Raw genomic sequence first — 23,311 nt, 5'->3', positions numbered from 1 at the left:
TACTGAGGTTATATGTTTTGAGATACTATGTTTTCAAGAACAAGTTTTTCAAAGAGTTACGTCTGTTTGTCTGTGCCGTTAGTATGAATGCAAATGGACCAAAGTAGTCCACCCCCATATAAGTAAACGGACGACCGTAGGCAGCCAGACGAGGCAGTGGCAAGTCACTCATCATCGGTGGTTGTGGTTGAGTACGGTCGTGCTTGCATTGCTGACAGCATCCACGAAAACTGTTGTAGGCAGCCTTTAGACGAGGGATGCTGTATCGCTGCCGCAACTCGTTGATCACTGTGTTGTGGTTCTGATGATGATACTTGCTGTGGTAATGTGATATGATGAGATGTGCAATCTGATGATCTCGTGGAAGGATGATGGGATTCATATCCTGCTGAACAAATGGACAAGCGCTGGTCCTACCACGAACGCGGAGTACATCATGCTCATCTAAGAAAGGACAAAGGTTGATATATTGGACTGCTTCTGGGTATAGTCTTCGTGGAGTGTTTGGACGCTCGTATATCCGAGAGCATCGCTATCTCATCTGCGTAAGCACTACATTGAGCACACCGGAGCAGATAGTTTTCAGCCATGGTCAGCTCTGAATTCGTTAGTGGTTCAGCGGTGTACTCACGTTTCTGATGGATCGAAACACGTATGCGGTCCGACGTAGAAGTGGAGTCCATTTAGAGTAGTTTTGAGGATCGATGATTGGCTCCGGTTGTTTAACATGAACGAGTAAATGGGGACGCAGATCTTCCATGCTGGTACTATCGATCAAGGTTGCAAAGACTCATTTCAGCTAAAATAATGTTTTTCGGAATAATAAAACCAAAAGATGGTATGATGGCATGTTTTACTTGTAACTTACAAGAAGAGGTTACAAAGTATGCGTTGGAAACATAAAACTTGTAAATTTTGCTTTCTATGAGTCACAATCAGCGATTTGCTGATCGCTGAGTGAGTGAGTGAGTGAGTGAGTGAGTGAGTGAGTGAAAAATCGCTGATTGTGACTCTCATGAAGTGAAATAAACAGGTTTAATATGTCAAACACATTCTTTGCAACCTCTTCTTGTATCCTACCAATTCAAAATTTGATCATGGCATCTAATTATTTCATAATTTAGAAAATCATTGTTTTAGCTGAAATGAGTCTTTGCAACCTTGCTATCGATGTGTAGTTTCATAGGCCATTCTCCTTCAGGGGTCTTGAGAAATTCCGGCCCGTTAAACCATCGACTAGTTCTACTCATGTCTGGCGCCCGTTTCCACTCAGTTCCATCATCCGCGACGTTCTTCATTGTCTGGATCCACTGCCATTCGCTGACCTCCGAAGCTTCTAGTATCTCACTCACTTGGAAAGCAATCCTCCATCAACGTCAGCTCCGAACCGTCGTCTATAAATGCATATGTTCGGACAACCTTTGATGGACCATGGATCAGTACGGGAACAATTCGAAACAGCACTTCGCTAGTTTGAGCCTGATGGATGTTGCCACTTCCGGTAGCAGGTGCCTCTTGCTTCGCGTTATGCAACAACGGGTGTTGTAAAAAATTGCAGCCTTGAATTTCACATGGTTTCTGCTGCCTGCACGAACCATTGTGCTTCCGGAAGCATTTACGGCATAGCTTTGCCTCCCGTACAACTGCCCATTTCGCATCTAGACTTAACTCAGAAAATCGTTTACACTTGGCGACTGTAATGCACTGTCCTTTGCATGTGATGCATTCTATGATTGGAGCAGACGATGTGCCCGTGTCTTGGCCGGTGTTGATCGGGAGCGTTCTGCCTCTGCGTCAGAGTGTTTATAAATCCGTCATTCTTCGCTCCACGACCCTTTTGAACGCTGTATGAAGTTTGCATAACTGCACTAGCGTCTACCGCAATCGAATACAGCCACTGACTGAAGTGTAAAATATTTGGCGCTGGGTTGTTCCTAGAATACTTCGCCCAATCCAGCTTCATTCCAGGGGGAAGACGATCCACCAGTTCAACCTTCAAAGCCGCGTTATAGATGAAATCCTCGACTTCACATGCCTGTATCGTAGCTACCAAGTTTTCAACCGTCAATGCGAAGTTGACTAATGTGTCAAGTTTCTCCACTTGTGGCGATGGTGACGACTGAATCTTTCTAATGGATGCCTGAACAATTGCTTCTGGTCTACCGTATAGCATTTTCAACGTAGAAATTACACTGCTAACGTTGGATGGATGGAGTAGTCGGCATCGAGCGGCCTCTAAAGCCTTTCCCTTCAGACATTTCCGAAGTCGAAGCATGTTTTCTTCGTTAGAGAAGCCGCACATTTGCGTAGAAGAAGCGTACATTGAGAAGAACAGGGGCCAATCTTCAGGATTTCCGTAAAACTCTGGTAAATCCTTAGATACGGCCTGACGTGCAACCACCTGATTACGGCTTAGGATGCACACGTTCGCTTCACGAGGATCTGGCTACGGGTAGGGGAAGTTTTGGAATGTTGTATCTCCTTGCAGTATTCGACTCCTCGATGCTGAAGTTTGTGTATAGTTTTCCGGCACGAAGGTAGGTTCTGACCAAAACTGACAATTTGGAACTGTGGGTATCTGCCGTGAGCCCTGGACTATTGGAACAGGAACTGCCTGAGAAGCTAGCAATGATGGATGGAACTGGACTCCTGAAGCTGAAAACTGTCGTGAATCCTGTGGTCGGTAGTTATGAGTAGCTGCCCAATGAGCTTGCGGTTGTTGAGCCTGGTTTCCTCCTAAAGCTGTCGTTGCTCGATGAATTTGAGGTCGATAAAATTGGTTTTCGAAAGCAGGCGGTGGAGGCGGTGGAGGCGGTTGTATATGAAGTTCAGGAATCGGTGCTGGTGGCTGGCGGTGCTGATTATCTGAAATAACAGCTGGCAGTGGCTTGCGGAATGGATCCACTGGATAAGGTGCCGGTGGACGACGGAACAGGTCTGCTGTCACTGGAGGCTCCTGTATACTGCTTGCCTTTCCGCTGGACTTCGTTGATCTCATAACGCTGGTGGGTGGATCTACCGGATGAATCTGCTGGAGTATTGGTCTCTGCTGCACTAGATTACTTGCGCCGAAATACATGTGTGGATGACACTGTGGGCACATCCAGGAATGATTCGCTATGTCGCGACTTACTTCTACACAAGAAAAATGATACCACTTGTCGCAACCATCACACTGCACCATTCTACTATTGTCACGTTCATTACACAATTCACAATGACTAAACCGAGTAACCCGAACGTTTGAGTTCGGATCATAACGCGCGTTGGGTTTCGCGTAAACGACAGCGTTCATCGACCGGACGGGAATGTCTACGACATGGGTACCAGTATGCATTTTGGGTTTGGCTCCCTTGATTTGAGCCTTTTTAAGATTGGCAACGTCAAAATTTACCTGAGAACTAGGAAGGGGAGGAACTCCTTTTACCTTTAGCTGCATTGCGCCTTGCGCCTGTTACCGTTGAGCCCTTCGCTTCGCTTTCCGCGTTGGTCACGATTGTGAGGCTTTTGGTTCTGGTAACTACATCTGCATCGGTTGCCGAAATTTCCTTATCTGCTGCACCATCGATCGTGCCAGTAGCAAAAAGTTGGCTCACAGCACACATGGCAGAACTCAATTCTGACATGGAAAGGGTTGATGTTTTGCGTGACATCCTCGATGTTCTTAAAGAATTTTGTAAGATGTTGGGTGGTAGTTGAAAATATCCTATATTTCGTGAATATACCGTTCGGGTTATAGGTTTATTACAAAATTCTTTAGTGTTTAATACCACTCAACTGGTTTGTTCGACGTTGAGCTTGAGCTTGAGCTTGATTGACCGCCCACGGTTGCTACTCTGTTACTGCCAGATCAGCTGTAATTACACAGAGAACCAATAGACGATGCTTGGGACTAGCAATCATCCTCAATGTGTAAAAACTGGTGATCTTAAATTAGGTCAAGAAAGGAATGGGAAGGATTGTGTTGACATGACACTCGCTTTGATGGAAGCCGAGAACACCTCTGCACTTCCACGAGGAATCACTGGGATGTTGGATAAGAGGGTTGGGTTTGCAGCAGGGTTCGTTTTGGTAAACGATAAGCTGAATTGATGTCCTAACGATCATATAACGCGAAGGAGCTTGGGACTAAACCCACGGTCTTCTGCTCAGTAAGCAAAAACGTTTGCCACTAGGCAGACGAGCTCCTTTTTAATCATCGAGTTGCTGTTATTACCATGTAGTCATGTTAACAAATAAAACCTGTTCTAATCCACCTGAAATGACTAACGAATGGAAGACTTTGACTACCCAGCCATGCAATAGTCTCATGCTTTAACTTAACTTATCTCCATTCCACTCAGCTACTCGCAATTTCTTGTGATATAGTGGGCGGAATATTATTATATGAGACAATTCAATGCAGACGTCTTTCCAAATTTGGCAGATCGACAGGTAATCGGTGAGTTACCACGATAGTTGCTATTCAACAACTCGACAACGTCCCATCGTCAACGCCTGCTATGAGAATTTACCATTGCAGCCGCCAACGAAATGACGTCATCGAGCTATCGATCAACTACCCTGGTTATCGCCTGGTAGCACGATGCTAGGAGGCGAACCGGAAGAATCGATGAGCTACCTCTCCCCCCTCAACTGGTTTGTTCGACGTTTGCCAAACAATCAAAAAAATGTGTCGTGTAACCAAAATTTATCTCTACTCGAGCCTCTACTGTTCCGACAAAGAAAGATATCTAAACTTCTCTGTTCTTCTATGTCAGTTTGAAGGTAATTTAACTAGATTTAAAATCCGTAAATTAGCTTTACAATTGCTCATACAATTAACTTTTTTTCACTTTGTTAAGATAGTTTTAAATCCAACAAACAGTTTTAAGCTCAACAATAGATGTACCGCTATGGAGATCAAAGTAGGCCACGCTGCGAAAATGACGTGTTTTTGTTTTGCTGCGTCGTTTTCAATCTAGTGAAAATGTTATAAATTTACAATTTCATTTTAAAAAAGTGTTAATTTGAAAGTACAGAAGTGATGTTGAAAAGTGCATTAAGTGAAAATGTACGAATTCTTATCCGTTCCATGTGGTGCCGACTTTTCTAGACTACGTGTAGTTACGCTCAGCTAAGTTTATTTACCTTTACGTTCCTCTTTCCTCGATAGGAAATATCCATCTAATTCAAGACGATAGTTTCAAAACTTACTAAATACGCGCCAATCAAGTATTGCACTACTGTTTGATTGAAAGTTTCAGTACATTATCAATGGTGTATATGTGCATCGATAATGTATTGGAGCGGAGCTTATCATGTGTGAAAATAGCTTCGGAATGCTTGCGTTCTTGAAATGGGCTATTATAGCTACGGTAGAGCTGTCACCTTCTAACTCCCGCGTTCAAGCTTCTTGCATCCATGAGAAATGATTGCAGGCAGATTTTATCCATAATGCCACTGCCAGACAGTGGAAGTTAGGCCAAGGGCGAATCTTCATTCTAATCTACGATTCCACACACTATTAATAACCTTTTACACATGTGAATCTCATATAGATCAGAATGAATGGTGCATATGTTTAGGATCAACAAACATTTTCAGGTGCAAAGAGCAACAGGATCGAGCTGATAACGTTTCTTAATTCCAAAATCTGAAGACTGTTTGAATAATATGTTTAGATAATGGGCAGCTAAAACGGACAGATAAACTACTTACAGCTTCTATTTATTAAATGCTTGATATAACGATTGCCAGCAACGCCGGTTGGGCGTATCCTATGCCTTACCCTCCCTACTAACAAAAATCCACCCTTCCCGTGACACTTATGAGGGGTCGTAGAGTTCTCTGCATCCCTCTTAAGTAAGTGTCGGACTAACATTCCTCCCCTTTCCGCACCAGATGCAAGGACGTGGCCAGGACAGCTCTGGTCTGTTGGAAGGAGATACATCCTTTATCTAAGAGGTAGTAATTAATCACAAATTACTATCTAACAGCAACGGATGAAGGTGGGTCTCCTTCTTAACAACAGTTTGGAGCTCGTACCACCTACGACATTGTACAATCTGTTTTATGCTATGCTATGCTATGCATATATTTTTCAAATAGTCTCAATCGTTATCTGAAATATTGCCGAAGACACCAAACCGATCGGGCTAACAGTTTTCGAGTAAAAAAATTCTGAAGATACGCTTGATATTTTTCTATATGCCCTTTTCAAAAATAAGGCTGGATTCCAAATGGTGATATGAAGATTAAAAATGGCATTGTCGGTCATAAGGAACGAATTTTCAACTAAATCAAAAAATACAAAAATAAACCGATTTGCGAATTCGTAGGGAATTACTCATATGAACCATGCATAGAGGGTAGCGATCTTTCATCGTCGTTGGTCAGTTCCTACCATGCACATGCAGCTAGCAGATGTTCGGGGAGAGGTAGTGGCAAAAGTTTTGGTGCGAGTAGTCTGTTTACTCTTGAAAGTGATTGCCAGAGAGTCAGACAGGCCAAAGTTATACGAGGACATAATTCTGCTGGAAATCTCCCCACTAGTCAAGGGAGGTTCCGAAATCTTTTGAGAAGTCCTATGGGCTTTCCCGAGAAGTCCAATGGATATTGCAAGCCGTATGAACTCCTCTGGGAAGTTCCAGTCAGTTTGGTCTATTTTGGATTGATCTATTATATTTAGGCTAATCTATAAATTTGGATCACTGCTAAAGAGTAAATGCCCGTAGGATTTTTCGAGCTGAGCTTCTTTTTTCGATAATTCGTTTATATTGTAATCTGAAAACGTACAAGCATGATTGGATCCCACAAGAAAATCAACGGATATTGGCTGTCTTTTCAGTTTCAGTTCGAAGCTGATAATAGATAATAGAATTATTTCATATTGTCCATTGGCGTCTGGCAGTTTTGTTTATATATTTGTCGATTCATTGTTAGAGTCGGCAAAGTAGAAGTCGATAAAGTTTTTCTGATGTTCGTAGGGCAACCAGAAGTTCAAATTACAAATAAACCCTGTTAGTATGAATGAAGACAAGACTAACAATTGAACAGGCCTCAACTCCATTTTGTAAACAAATCTTGAAAGGCCATTTTCTCGCGAACCAAGACCTACATTCGCAAACCTAAAACACAATCGAGTAGAGGAGAATTTTCCCTACCTGTTCGTTTTGTTGGTTTGCGTTGACGGACATTGGTTCGTAACAAAATGACCTTACAAGGTTTGTTTAAAAATACAGTCGAGGCCTTTTCAATGGTTGGTCTTGTCTTCATTCGTATTAACTGGGTTTATTTTTAATTTTAACTTCTAGTAACCCTACGACCATCAGAAAAACGAGTTTCTGGTAGCCTTATTCGTTGTTTTGTTTTGATTCTGCATCCCTTTTCGCATCGTTCTATTTCGTTTTTCTCCATTCCATGCGCTTAATAAAGACGTTTTGGTAAGTTTTTAGTTTGCACGGCGTGCATGTTAGTGAGTTTCAAACTAAAAAGTGTTCAGATTAAAAACGGTCAGATTTCAGGGAATCCAAGTCACTTTAACATTCATGGGTCTTTGAAATCGTGACTTTGGCGTGAGAGGTATGGATGTTAACCACTACGCCGGGCCATCCCCATGCAATAGTTGATTCTTCGTATGAAGAGAGTGAGATGGATTAGTAATTTCGATTTAATTCCACTACCTTGTCGAGTATTAGTACAAGACATTGAAGAAGTCTGCACATTGTAGACGAAATACGCTTATCTGTCAAGGATTAGCAAATAAGGTAGTGGAATTAGATGGAGATTACAAATCCTTCCCTCTCTCTTTATACAGGTATTCCACTAAGAAACTCACATTCATCATGATTCTTAGTATTATTTAGATTAGCGGGGTATATAATATAAATAATCACGGTACATAAAAAAACAAGCATTACATGTCGTAAAACAAAGCTGACCTTTGAATCGTGCGGTTTCCGATACATCAAGATAACGCGAAACAATATTTCGACCGTGGTAAAACCGAAACTTCACTGTACTCGCTTCATACCCACATTGCATATCGCTCTGGGCCCTGCCATTTGCTATTGCCACCCGCTCGCCCGCTTGCCTGACCACCACCGCTGCGCTGCTATGATGCGAAGCGGGTTGCGCAGAAGTCAGCTCCCGGTGGAGTATGTTATTGTCACGCCGGTCGCCCGCTCAGTACTGTTTACTGCGGGATCGGGCTAAGTCGCGTCTATCAAACTTATCACAGCGCCGTGTGATTTCCAAGACTCTTCAAACTCTCAAAACCGGTGTGATTGACCGCATCGACGACGACTAAGTGCGGCTATAACTCGTTATTTTTTTGCGTTTCACGATTGTGAAAAGTGAGAGTGAGAAATTCCCCGGTGAGAAGAACGTAGCTTGAGCAGTGCGAGATGAAAAATTTACGAAAGAGTTTAGGTAGGATTTGCTTTTGAGTGATTATTTGCAATCTGGAGGTGGTGGTCAGTGCGTAGTATAAGATCTTGCGTAATTGTAATTTCGCGAAGTATGCCGCGCTTGCATGTGTGGTAATTGACCCAGGGAAATTGTCGAGTAGCTGTATAAGTCTAGACAAACATTTCAAAAGGTCCTATCCGGTTTGATCGATTCTCTTCACTTACTTTCTCTTTTGACAACTACGGCTATGCAAACAGATTGTGTGTTATTTTGACAACATCTAGCGTCCAAAACGTCAAACATAGCAGTGAACGAGGTTGCAGCTAAGTTATAAACGAACGAGATTATTAATGAGTCGATGAAGACAATCGATCACGGCAGATAGGACGTTTTAAATTGTTCATCTAGAAGTGTACTCAACGCTGATCGCGCATGTGAGCACGTAATAGAAGCACACGTGTTTGGAACGAATCAGTCGCTACAAGAACTCCCGAGTAACGCCTCTCTCTCTTCTTTTTCTCGCGGTTGTTTTCTGTGAGTAGCTGCTTACTTTAGAGACCGGTAAATTGTGATTTATTATTGTGAGTGGTGTAGATCAGTTCTATGCGAGGCAGAATATATTTAGCCATCGCTCACTAACTCACCGTTCGAAAGACGATGTCAACAGAAGCGATCTTGGGTGTGTTTGTGTTGCAGCTGTCACTTGGTGGTGGAAATGTTTGAGGTGCCGCTTTTCGTTCATGATCATGAAGGGAGTCCCGGCTGCCCATTAAATGATCGATCAGCTGTTTTTCGCTCTTATTGGTGGTGGTAAGGTACTGGACCCTGGACCGTGACAATTAATCACATTCAACTACTGATGATAGTTCAAGCTGATGTTCATAGAAAAGTGCAGTTGAAGTGTCTGGATGCAATTATTTGTCGAGTGTTCCGGATTGATTGAGGTGCAACTAAAGGTCTACCGTGCTCAAGGCTTGCTCTAGTACAGAGCGAGCATGCACTTCAATTAATTCACCATTCGTTGAGTGAAAGCAAAGTCAAAGTCATAAAGCGTGCGGAAGAGAAATCAGTTAGATAAGTTGCGAGCCATACATTTTCGTTAGATTCATACATAAACATTTTGCTGCATGTGAAAAAGGTTTCAGTCATGCTTAAAGCCTTTACAGGATTTACGTATTCGGGTGGGATCACTGATGTGTGCACGTGTGTGTGAAGTATTGCTTCTCATCAAAAAAGACGTATCCTTTAATTCGTATGGAATGGTGGTTTTTTTTTATTATTCACATAACGATAACTTCCTCTTCATGACTGCCCTTATCTTAGTGCTCTTTGAGTACTTCCACAGTTGATAATTGAGAACCATCTAAGATTGTAATAGTTTTGCGTTCGTATATTGTGTGGCAAATACAATGATTTGCTATGCTCATGGAAGTCGTGAATTTTTCTAGATCGAAAAAAAAAATCTTTTGCTGAATCAGCAATCGAACCTGCAGCGTATTATTGACGAAACTGCAAAGTCATTATTTTGAAAATGTTGCAATTTGCAATCCAACATTGCCATTGTTAGGGTTTCTGCCGTAGAGGCTGACTGCTTTTTCTATTATTGTATGGATTTCGGGAATCAACTTCATGTTTCGAAAAATTTATTTATTTTCGAAAAAGCCTGCTCACAGCGTTAAAATTTTATCATTTTCATATTTTATCGTTGAATATGGTCACCTTGGATGATGGCTATTAAAAAAGGTCAACATTTTCCAGCTATGTCGAGGAACTCGCATTCATCGGTTTGACCGTTACCGATGGTTTGCTTACCTATGATTCTAGTGGATTCAAAGGTTTAGATCAAAATAACCAATAGTTTCTATCCAGGACCATGTGGTAAACGATTACCGCAAATCTTTATTTTGAAGGCTGTGGATTAATAAATCGGAAAGGCTAATATGCCATGTATATTAAGAATTTTCTAATATCCACTTTTTGGGAGTCAATTTTTCGAACCTTCAATCTGTAATCTGCAATTCTGTCAATTTTCCAAACCTTCAATCAACAGCATGATTTCCAATAGTACTTATATCTTCATAGTTATATATAGCCATTCCATAGCAAAACATAGAATTTCGTAAAAATTGGTAGTTTCGTTCCTTATCACAAAATATTAGACCCGTATTTTTTTTTTGTCATTTGGGTGACCATTTCCATTTTAGGGCGGTCCAAGAAATCTGATTTAAAAAATAATAACTTTTAAACTACTGAGCCGATTTCAAAGATCAAAATATAAAATGAAAGGATATTATAAATTATTTTTAGGAAAAATATAAAGATATACAAAATAGGGATTTTGTATTGATTGTATTTGTATTTGATAGTTTGCATGGTTTGTAGACAGAGGCTACAATATGTTTTTTTATATTTTCCTTGAAAATTTAGGTTTTTTTTCACAATATATAAAAAAATCAGCCATGTGTAGATTTTTTTTTGTTTTTTAGTTAATTTTTTTTTTAAAGGTATCAAGTTTTCGGTTTTCGCTCAATACTCCTATGCGACTAGAGTACCATGCGTCTCCATTGATTTAAAGCTACTGTAACGTGGTTCCGACGCACGGTCGTCTAGTTTAAGGTTTTTTTTTTCCTTGATTTGTTTTCCATCGATCTTGTTTTCCGTGCTGAGCTATGCTGCCGACTCCAGGAAAGCAGCTCCCACACCTGGACCCTACATATCGACCCATCAACTTATGAACCGGGGACCAACGGCTTTACTCCTCGTGATCAGAGATGTTATGCCTAAGAACATTCCGGCGGCACTGACTGGGATTGAACCCAGGCCTGCTGGGGTGAGAGGCAATCACGCATACCACTACATCACCGGCGCCGCTAGTTTATGTTTATGTTAGATATACATATCATCAAACTTTACCGCCTAAAAAAAATTCTCCCATGTAATCAATTTAGATAAAACAGCTTACAACCGTTCAGGAATTGGCTCAAGGTTTTAATTTGGTTATGGTTGATCATAATTATTGCTGCGTATTAAACATATTTAAGAAATACGTAGTGTTGAAGCTATTGTTCAGAAATTCAAGATTTTTTTTTATTTTATTTTATATAGTGTGGAAATTTTCAAAAAACCTTTAAAACAACTAAAATAAGAATCAATTTTTAATAGATTGGATGCTGTTTCATCAAATTCGGTTAATAAATAGCCTGAAGCCACGACCGTAAATTTAAAATGTTGTAGCTCCTAGGTGTGTTGATGTATTTTCTTTTAATATCGTTATAATGGGTTATCTTTCGACTGATACGCGTATTTCGTCTTCTACTTGCAGACTTCATCAGTGCCAAGTACTCAACACCACTGAAGAATCCATCTTTTATCTGCGACTTTTATACTAATCGTTTTGCTTTATAGTACCTAATGATTAGAATAAAAGTCGCAGATAAAAGATGGATTCTTCAGAGGTGTTGAGTACTTGGCACTGATGAAGTCTGCAAGTAGTAAACGTAATACTCGTATCTGTCAAAAGATAAGCAATTATAACAAATCAACACACTCAAAAAGCTTTTCATTTGATTTGGATGTTTAGTGGAATTGCATGGAAAATTATTTAATTCTAATTTAATGCTATTCAATTGTCAAAATATCCAGCAGATTCTTCGGGTCACAAACTGTACTCAATCAACTTGTGGGTTGTTAAAACGTATTGTTTACCGTTTCAACAAATCCAAAATTTAATCAATCAAGTGTTATTATTAATTAAATAATAATAAAGAAAAACTAACATCGCTTGCCACGAACAGTTCGAAATCAGAACATCTGAACATCAGTAGTTCGATCAAAATTAACGAAGATAATAACATAATATTTTATTTAGTGGAAAATTGCTATTTGAGTTAAGAGCTCGAAGCAGTTAAAAAAACGAATATATATCGGAATGAAGAAATATAATCCAGAGTTAAAAATATATACCGCTTATATGAAAATTATGAAAAATCTGCATATTTAAAAAAAAATCTGTACTCTGTATCAAAATATTGCGAAAAATGAAGGTGAACTTGGTCATCGAAGGCCCACGACTTTCGTATGCAGATGATCTTAAAATTTACCTACGCATCCGCTCGATCGATGACTGTCACTTCCTTCAACGTCAGATCGAAGCCTTTGCCAGCTGGTATAATTTGAACAGAATGGTGGTTAACCCCAGTTTAGTGACCACTTTTACACGGAAGAGATAACCAATCACATTTGACTGCGAACTTATGGGAACTGTATAGCGCTAGTATACGTGTGAAATTTTCACGTATAAAATATCTCGAGATCATGACCAAATAGAATGTTACTATCTTCGGCAAAGTTGTTCAAGATGTCAAGGTCTTTTGGCTGGTGAACAGTAGCTCAGAATTTTCTCACTGCGCTGCGCTAGTACACACGTGCAATCCTCATATATGCTACAGCTCGAGATCCCGAACAGCTAGAAAATTACTGTCTTCGGCCAAGTTGTTTAGGATATCAAAGCTGTTTTGCTGGTGAACAGTAAATAGTTCAGAATATTTTCGGTATGCAGCGCTAGTGTGCATGTAAAATATTTGTATGTGCTATAGCTTAAGGTGAGGAAGTAACTGTCATCGTCATAGTTGTACATGCGGCAAAGATCTTCTAGATGGTGAACATGCAAATGTGTTTTGTTCAAAGCTCTCTCATTTTAGGTCCAATTTTTGAGCATAAGGGTTCTACTACTACTTTTAGATTAATTTTTTTTCCCAAGTCAATTCTGAGAAAATCAATCATGATTCTTCAGAGTAAATTTTGAAAAATAGTGTAACTTTGGGTGAACCTTTGGTATACAAAATTTGAAAATGATGTTGACCAATTTGCCTCTTCGTATTTTCATTCAAAATCTTTGAAATGTTCTAAAAAGAACGAAAATTGGACGTTTTTAGGGCGTGTCCTGAAACTTATGATCTTGAGTGTACGGTTTTATAAATTTCTCCATTCAACTGAGCAAAAGTGCCTCACTCTCTGAGTTAGTCTCGTTGTCCGTGCAAAGGCAAATACAGGGATTTTTTTTTGTTCTAGACCCCTCGATAAGACATTTTGAAATTAGCCTTAAGGGGGTAGTACACTTTGAACGTTCAAAAAGTAAGGCATTTTCGTTAATTTTTTTAAGCAATTAAACACTCAGGGAGGGCAAATATGTTATAACCCATTTATTAGTCATCCTTCGAAATACAATTTGTATTTTTTTGAACTCGATTGGCGTCTCCTCGTGGCCGGTGCACCAGGTCGCGCGGGCGTCCTCGCGCGGAAGTCGGAAAACGGCGTGGGAAAATACTCCTTTCCATGTGATCCTGGACATAAATCGAACAAAAATCCTGATTAGTAATGAAATTTGGGTTAGAAATACGTATTCCGATTTTTTTTTAAATTATTTTTTTCAAAAGTTGTGGCCTTAGGAAAAAAAAAGTCCATTTTTGCACCCTAAAATGCTTAAAAAATCGTGGATTAAAAATCCATTTTTGACAAAATCGAAAATGTGGATACGTATTTCTAAGCAGAATTTAATTCTGAACAAGAAAGCCTAGGCGATATCCAAATTTTATGATAACTGGTTAGATTTATTTCCCACGCCAGCTTGAAAAACCCCGTTTCGAGATAAACGCGTTTAAAGATAAAAATGCTCTCTCAGCGCGCCGGTACATGTTTAGGAAATCGTTTCGTAAAGCGGTAAGAAATATTCTGGCGGACTTGGAGTCTTTTCTTAATTTAAGTTTACATCCCAAGGAACATTTTAAGCCAAAAAAAAATGCATTTTTTGAAAAATCAAAATGTACTCCCCCCTTAAATGAAAGGGAGACTCTAAACATTAATTTGGTGGAATTTTCAGCAATATTGATTTTTAAGATAATGTTTTCCATCTGAGATACGTGTTACCACTAATTTATCAGAGGTATACAAGTGGAACGACTCACTCCAATGTATGTATCCACAAATCTTCATAAAAATCTTCACCAGTAAAAGAAATCCAGAATATATTTGTCTTATCCCACTTAGGCTGATGTAAATTGTATTTTTATTTTATGATATTTGATATGCGATAATTGCCCGCCAAGTTTTGAGAAATTTCTGAACTACTGTTCATCAGCCAAAAGATCTTTATCTCCTTAACAGCTTTGCCAGATACAGTAAATTTCTAGCTGTTCAGGATTTCGAGATATTATACATGGGAAGATATCACGTATATCCTAGCGTAGTGAGAAAATTCTGTACTGTCGGCCAAACGATAAAGTTTTGATCTCCTGGACAACTTTGCCGATGACAGTTTAGCAGGTCTCGAAATATAAAATATATCTAATGCGAGAATTTCAAGTGTATACAAGCGCAATGATGTGGAATTTGAATTGAAATTGAAAATTGAAGTGAAAATTTGAATTTCTGTCCACCAGCCACAAGGCTTTGGCTCCCTGAACAACTTTGCCGAAGACAGTAACATTCTATTTGGTCAGGATCTCGTGATATTTTATTAGTGAAAAATTCACATGTATACTTGCGCCGCTTAGGAAATTTTCAACTATTGTACACCAAGCAATAGGCTTTGACCTCCTGAACAACTTGTCGAAGACAGGAACTGTCTATCTGGTATGGATCTCGAAACAAACCACATGCGAGAATTTCACGTGTACTCTAGCGCTACGTAGTGAGAAAATTTTGAACTACTGTCCACTAGCGAAATCCATCTGATCAGAATCTCGAGATATTTTATATGAGAGAATTTCGCGAGTATACTAATCACCTAGATCAGCTTTTCGTGGTACGTTACGGGATGTAAGATCTATCACCGATTCCTAGTCTTGACTACTTCAAATTAGGGGAACAGGATTTTTCAGTAATCAAAGGAACACATCTTAGTCCTTGTTACTTTTTATGCCTTGTTGATAGTGATAAGTCCTCGGGTTTCCTGGACCCAGGATGATCTTGAAACAAGGAAAAAATGAGTTAGTTAGTCTTCATCTATGTGATCTCAAATCTTCTATTCGTTGTTTCCTAGTTTGAAGTGGTTAAGACTAGGGTTCTGATCATGGTCACTTTCGGTGTCATTCTTTAATTTTGTTGCTAAGGAATCCAATTTTGACTGACAAAGAGCGCGCCTTTGGAGGGTGTTCCAACACTCCGAAGGATATAAATAGCGGAACCTTTCAATTAGAATCGATTCCTTGCGATTAAGGCAAGAATGACAACTGTATCAAAACCGAATACTTCATCATTTCTCAATAGTGATGAAGTAATACGACATGCACTAAACTAAGGACACGGGATATACTACAATAGATCAAATTACTGGTCGCAGCAGTTTTATGTCCCGAACAGAGGGAAAAAACGCCACGTAGTGTGAAAATTCTGAACTATTATGCACCAAGCAATAGGCATTGACCTCATGAACAACTTTTTCGAAGACAGTAATTTTCTACCTGTTCAGAATCTCGAGCTATATCATACGCGAGAATTGTGCACGTTTACTAACGCCACGTGGTGAGAAAATTCTAGGCTACTGTCCACCAGCCAAAAAGTCTTGACCCCCTGAACAAATTTGCCGAAAACAGTAACTTTCTATCTGCTCAGGATCTCGAGCTATTTTATATGCGGGAATTGCATGTGTAAACTAGCACCAAGTAGTGAGAAAATTCTGAACAACTGTCCACCAACAAAAAGATCTTGACTTCCTGAACAACTTTGCCCAACACATTTGCTCTCTATCTGGTCAGGATCTATTGATGTATCACATGCGAGAACTTAACATGTATACGAGCACTATCTAGTGAGAAGATTCTGAACTACTGTTCACCAGCAAAAAGGCTATAATCTCTTGAACAGCTTTGCCCAAGACAGTAACTTTCTATCTGGTCAGAATCTCGAGATATGTTATATGAGAATTTCACGTGTGTTCTAGCGCCGCGTAGTGAGAAAACTCTGAACTACTGTCGATCAGCCAAAAAAACTTGACCCCCTGAACAAGTTTGCGGAAGAAAGTAACTTTCTATCTAGATCTCGAGCTATTGTATATGCGAAAATTGTACGTATATACCAGCGCCACGTAGTGAGAATTTTCTGAACTACTCCACCAACGAAAAGATCATGACTTCCTGAAAAACTTTGCCGAAGACAGTATCTTTCTATCTGGTCAGAATCTCGAGATATTTTATATGAGAATTTCACGTGTATAATAGCGCCGCGTATTGAGAAAATTTTGTACTATTGTGCACCAAGAAATAGGCTTTGAACTCATCAACAACTTTGTCGACGACAGTAACTTTCTATCTGGCCATGATCTCGAGATATATCACATGCAAGAATTTTACATGTGTTCAAGCGCTACGTAGTGAGACAATTCTGAACTTCTCTCCACCAGCAAAAAAGTTATGATCTCTAGAACAACTTTGCCGAAGACAGTTACTTACTATCTGGTCAGGATCTCAAGATTTTCCATGTTGTAACCAATTAAGTCAAATCCCACGTAGTACGGACACCGTTTACGCGGTTTCCATTCACATTTTCTCTATTATCTGCATTTTTTGGCGATTAACTGAGATAAAAGTTTAGCTTGTTTAGTTAAAAACAAGTTTTTTAAGGTTTCCCCGTTGGTTTCATATCGATTGGTAGCTCGGCTGCAAAATGGCAATGGAAAACTCACACTGTTGTACAAAGTACAACGCGCACGGGTACTCGCGAGTAACGGAGGGTTAACAAATTTGTCAGTTTTTCAGTAAGTTATGGGACTTTGAAAACATGAGGACTGGCTCAACATATGAGGATAAGAAAAGTGATAGGTAAGAATTGATTTTTCAAAGTACCGTAAGACAGGGTGACAGTGGTCCTAGGCCAAAATTTTTAAAAATGTTTATTGATGCTAATATCTTAAGTATGTGGAAAATAATTTCTAGAATATGTTCCTTGAACTACTGGAGGACAGCGTAAATAACATGAAACAGTTGTTTATTAAAATAGTGTTGTAAAGCTTAGTGCCAAAAGTACTTCTAATAGGTACGTTACATTTTCATATTTTAAGATATTTTTACCAAATTTATGTTTTGGCCCAACGTTACCCCCAGTGCGCAAAACAGTCAGGTTCATTGAGTCATTTTGATATGACTATGAACTGCCATCTGCCTCTTCATTCACTGCCTCGTGAGAGTCTGAATGATTCAGAGGTAAACGAGTCACTGACAGCCGAGCACTCAGTCAGTAGCTCAGTCAACACGTTTATTCTGCCGTGATGGTACCCAATATTTGTTTTGAATGACTGAGCGTACATTTTCTATGGAAATATGACTCAATTACAAGCTGTGTGAGCGAAGGCAAGCGGTGTGCGTCGTCTGCTCGTGAGTGACTGAATGTTTTTGTTGGCTCTTTCATTACCTCGTCCTTTACCGTTTGGTACAAACGGTCTGCACAGGGCAATGGATTGAATAGTGCAGTGCTTTCACACTCAGCCTAGGCAGTCAATAATTTTAAGCCCTGGTCACCCTACATAAGTTTTTAACATTGTTTTTTTTTTTTGTTTTTTTGTTTAGTAAAATGAGATATCAATTTCAATCAACCATTTCCATGACTGTCGTAAATATATCATTGATGAATATATTCACATGCTTAAAATTGTTGTCCTTGATAAAATATGAATGTTGTAAGGTAAGGAACGACAATTTTTGATTTTTTGGCCCATTGTCACCCCCACTTACGCTATCTAAAAAAAAAACATTGGGAGTATTCATACAGCGCATCGTAAACGTATCAACTTCCATTACACAGTCCATTTGAACTCTGGTATTTTTACCGTAGTGTAAATGTTTACGATGTGCATAGTGAATATCCCTATTTACTTTTTTTGCTGCTTTTATTTAATCACACTCAAAAATGTTACTGATTTGCACGTGGTAACGATTTAAAAGCAAAAGTGTGATCATTCAACACTTTCGGGTTTAGTTTAATATTATAAATCAAGAAATTTTTGAGATTTGTACCGGGAATACTGGGAAAAACCGGGTATTTAAAAATTAAAAATAACTGGCAACCCTGTATATCTTTCTATATGAGGCATACCTGTTTCTGACTTCCGAATTCAAAAACCGAACTCGAAAATATATTTGAAAGCGCAAAAAATCCTTAACACGCGAAAAAAAAAGGTTTAAATACGCGAAAAACGGGTATAGACACAAAAAAGTATCTTGCCCTTTGAACAGCTAAAAAAAATCCTAGAAACGCGAAAACTTACTAGGCCATAATGCCATGAATATGGAAATAAACCCGTTTTAGACGGAAATGCCAAAACATTTAGAGAATGGCATTACGACGACTTCTGATGAAATAATTAAATTCGCACGATTTTCGTACGTCACAGATAAAAAATGTCGTTTATAATATCGATTTTGCCTGATTTTGTTTTTGAACGAGCTTCCTCAGTTAATATTAATTAAAGATACACCCCAGCAGACCATCGGATATTATCAAGCTTTTTCTCTACCATTGTCTTAAACGGTGTACAGACTGGAGAGTTATAACATGTTATAACGGTTGTCAAATAATTGCAACACAGAAACCACCATCAAGATAGCGCTATAACATGTTATAACTCTGTAGTCTGAACGTAGCATTAACCAGTCAGCAAACATCAAGTCATGTCCATCGTGTAGTCTAACTGCAGGCTAATTGCTACATTGATTATAAAGCTACCGTCGCACCATAAGACGTTTCATCGTCTGATTGCACACACTGACACATATCACTCGCCCCAACCAGCGAATGTGAGCCATCCGAACAGCAACAAGTAATAACCGTTTGTTTCTTTCTCTCTTTTTCTCCTCCCTCACCCCCACCAGTTGATGATCTCGACGGGTGTCTACAGTACGTCGGCGGCACGGGAGGTGCTTTGGCCCTGACGGGGGTGGCTGCTGCGACCGCCTACTACTACGCTACCAGACCAGTACCGGAGAAACCACTAGTGCCTCTAGATAATCAGTGTCCCATTGAAGAGGTGAGTGTATATTTTTGGCTGTTTGTGTAGCTTCGTGGCCAACTGCATATGATATGATTCGGGACCGTGTGGCTGTTGTTGGCGTCGTCGCTGCCCTGGTTAGTAATCACATGATAGGAGTGCAGCAGTGCCATTTCAACTGCCAAGTTGCTCGTGGTTTGCATCATCTCGAGATCACGAGAGAACATTTGTTGTTTGAAAGGATGATTGATTTTCCTCCATGACGTACGATAGCTGACTGCGTCACTGAGTGTGCGTCATGACTTTTTTCTAATGATATGCTGAAAAGTCATACGACTGTTTGTGTATCGGAAGGTTCAATAGACGTCAGCGCTCGTACGTGCCATGAACGCAATATGCTTGCTCGGGAAGACTATTTCGTCATGTTATGATATGTTTTAGTGTATTTACTTGTTCAGTACTGAAGAAGCCTGATGATCAATTCAACAGTCGCTTCACTTGTCAACATTTGGGGTAAACAGGTAGGAGGGGAAAACGGCTATATTTGTACCGTTTTCACTTCAATTAACGGAGCAATCACGATGATCTGTTGCTTTGGAAGTTAGAAACAAATTGTTATATTTTTTTTCCTTCGGTTCGGGAATTAAAGCAGAAGTTAAGAAACATCCTAGATTTTGATCCTACAACAAAATGACCGTATGCTCTATACTAAAAGGATAGTATACCATACAATGACGTTGTGACATGCTCCAGAGCGTCAATATTAGATGTCTCTTGACAGCTGTCAAAGTTTCACAGCGGAGTGTTCCCATCAAATACTTGCCCAATAATCTAGCATTTTTGTTAATCCAAAAATCATGCAATTTTTTCAAATAAGGCAAGCTTTTAAAATTTCACTTTATGCATTACTATAGAACAACCCAGACTGACAGCGTTTTTATCGTTTGAATGATTATCGTAATGACGCAAAAAATTACATAGGAATTAACTTTTCAGAATTTTGTTATCTTTATTGATCATATACACTTGACAGTTGTCAAACTCAGAGTACTCTCACTAATTACTTGGATTGCCCATCATTGTTGTATTTAAATAAACGGTATATTCATAGAAATGCAAGGAGGACGTTTCATTCACTCCTACCCTACTAATTTTCGAGTCGTTTCTAACCACGAAAAAAGCAGATTTTTACGCCCCATCGTCAATCACCGTTTCCGGAGTGGACGCGTGGTGCTTCTTGATCTCAGCTTACATAGAGCGTTATTCCACCGAGCTCTCGAACATTCGACAGTCTAATCGGCTGCTGCAACCATCCGAATCGTCAAATTTGTAACAACCGGCGTCCTGTACAATGTATCATTTCTAGGTGACCGTGGACACTTCATATGTCACTGCTGCTACGTTGAACCAGAAGAGAGACACCCAGATTAATTAATGTTTATCTAACTCAGTGAAATCGCGTCTCGCACCGACGATGATGGTGATGGGGACGATCGTCATCGCCGACGCACCTGCTTCGGTGATTGATCAAACGTCCATTAGCGGAAGGGTCTCACGTCAACGCCAGCCAACGCCATCTGTCTAATAACTGTTACGCCACGCCTCGTAGGTCACTTTAAAGGCAGAAAATGGATAATTTCCCGTGATTTATTTGCCGAATAAACATTCGAAGGGGATTCGCTATGACCCAGCGTGATTGAAAAGTTCTCAACTCCCTCCAGCCGGGACTGTTTACTTTTCGAGTCCAGTGCGAAAGGAAAACAAACGTGGGAAAATCCAATCGCTTTAAGAAGCACGATGGAGTGTAAACAACACAATTGGTGGTATCAAAAACAATAAACAGTTATTGGAAGATGAGTAAATTGGGGACTGTCTTCGCGGTTGGAGTTGAGATCAGGTGAATTCTTTGAAATGGGAAACCTTGAATAACTTGAACTGATAGTTTGTTTATGAAAATGATGAATCAAGGTATTTTGAAGAATTCAGATGCGTAGTGTCCGTACAGTTTAACATTCGTGTGTTTTAAAAACAGTTTATGTTAGGGGAAAGAAAGCAAACACTTCTTAATTATAACAATATAGGGGAGCACTGGTGCTATGAAGGGGGAAGAGTTTAAATTCCAGCGCATTGTGGCAAATAAGAAATCATCGTTTTATACCAAATGGGTATTAACATTTACACTTACCCGCATTTGAGCCTGGACACAAAAAGGGATTATAAAAAAAAACTTTTTAATTTTCCTTATGTACAAAGTGTGAATAAAATTCAGCGATTTTTGCCATTTTTCGTTCGATCCTTTTGCGTCGAACTTCGTCCCGCCCAAAATTTGATTTTTGTTCTAAACAATTTCGAGCATTCACGATTCCACCCTAAATTAATCTCCTTGAATGGAATATTCGCGATTGATTTAGATGATACTACTCCTACTCCTATTCGCGATTGATTTAGAGGATACTACTTCTAGAGTAGTATCATCTAAATCAATCGCGAACATTCCATTGAAAGAGATTAATTTAGGGTGGAATCAGGAATGCTCGAAATTGTTTAAAACAAAGATCAAATTTTGGGTGGGACGAAGTTCGACGCAAAAGGATACATGATACATGAATTGAATGGAACACTTTTCAAATTGGATTGAATTCAATAACATTTATTTACACGGAATATTAAGCGGCTTTTGGAATCATTTATCAGGTCAATTCAATGCTTCATGGTAGACTTCATTCTTCGTTTTGATATCCGGTGCATAAATAAACATAGATGAAGGTTTTCCAACACGTGAACATGCCACATATAATTGGCCATGTGAAAAGCAAGGGTATTCGAGGTTGATTCCACACACTTCCAAAGGTTGGCCTTGTGATTTATTGATTGTCATGGCGAATGCAAGGCGAACCGGAAATTGAATGCATTTGTAAATTTGTTGAAATCAGTGGAATTCTCGGTATGAGCACTTCCTCGCCCTTGAATTTACCTTTGAGTATCGTTGTTTGGATCACATTATTCTTGAGTTGTTTCACGGCCAATCTTGTTCCATTCCACAATTTCGGTTGATTGAGGTTCCGCAGCATGATGATAACAGATCCAACCTTGATTATTATTATAGTCAATCTGACTTGATAGTCTCAATGAAACACTTAAATCTAAATGTAGTCACTCATTAAAAGTTAAAAATTGGCCGACAGCAAACGATGACGAAACCTGGAGGCATTGATGTCAAAGTCAAATAGGTCAGAGGCTTCGTTGAATTCATGAATCATGGCGACAAATGAACTGTTTGCAGCATAGTTGGTTGCATGTACTACTTCATGTAGCAAGGTTCTCGGACGGAGTGTTCGGGCAGGAGCATACAGAATAATTTTGGCTAGTAACTCAGGAACATCATGTTCGGCGAGTAAAACTTTAGCAACGAAGACGACCTGCGATATGTTTCGTCGCTTAGCAAGAGTATCCAAACCCAGCAAACGACAGCGGTCAGCATACGGTGGTAAATTCAGCGGGTCACTCCATGGAAGATAGCGCAGTGCGTATCTGACGAATTTGCGTTGAACAGCTTCGAATCGTCCACTCCATACTGCCTGGTAGGGATTCCAGACAACACACGCGAATTCCAGTAGTGAGCGTACCAATCAACAGTAAAGGGCTTTAAAACACAGAGGATCACGAAATTCCTTAGATATCTTGAACATGAATCCAAGCTGACGATTAGCTTTGTTGATCGTGGTTGAGAAGTGCGAGTGTATGTGAGCTTTTCATCCAACATGACACCAAGGTCTTTAAATCGACAAGTTGAACTGCAGTCCCAGCAACGTTATAATCAAACAAAATGGCAGTCCTAGTTCGACGGAAACTAATTACGCAGCACTTTGAGACGCACAGGACCATAACATTACTTTCACACCAATCATTAAAGATTTCAAGAAGGTTTTGTAGTTCTAAACA

General features: G+C 39.7%; 1 protein-coding gene across 2 annotated transcripts in view; it reads left to right on the top strand.

The window, feature by feature from the left end:
- The window catches only part of LOC135700109 (long-chain-fatty-acid--CoA ligase 6), a 132,638-nt gene that overhangs the window by 28,733 nt on the left and 80,594 nt on the right, over positions 1-23,311 (top strand). Inside the window, exons 1-2 of one of the 2 annotated variants that reach the window (XM_065220503.1) lie at positions 8,214-8,412; positions 19,254-19,408. In XM_065220503.1, the coding sequence (XP_065076575.1) occupies positions 8,388-8,412; positions 19,254-19,408 (180 nt within the window). In that variant the 5' untranslated portion in view covers positions 8,214-8,387. Of the gene's footprint in view, positions 1-8,213; positions 8,413-19,253; positions 19,409-23,311 lie in introns of those variants that run through there. The other variant, XM_065220502.1, reaches the window with a different exon arrangement.

Source organism: Ochlerotatus camptorhynchus, unplaced genomic scaffold, assembly GCF_037179485.1.
Source record: "Ochlerotatus camptorhynchus isolate MF236.1 unplaced genomic scaffold, CSIRO-AGI_Acam_v1.1 ptg000128l, whole genome shotgun sequence".
NCBI classification, from domain to species: Eukaryota; Metazoa; Arthropoda; class Insecta; order Diptera; family Culicidae; genus Ochlerotatus; species Ochlerotatus camptorhynchus.
This window is presented reverse-complemented; position numbering and strand designations above follow the sequence as displayed.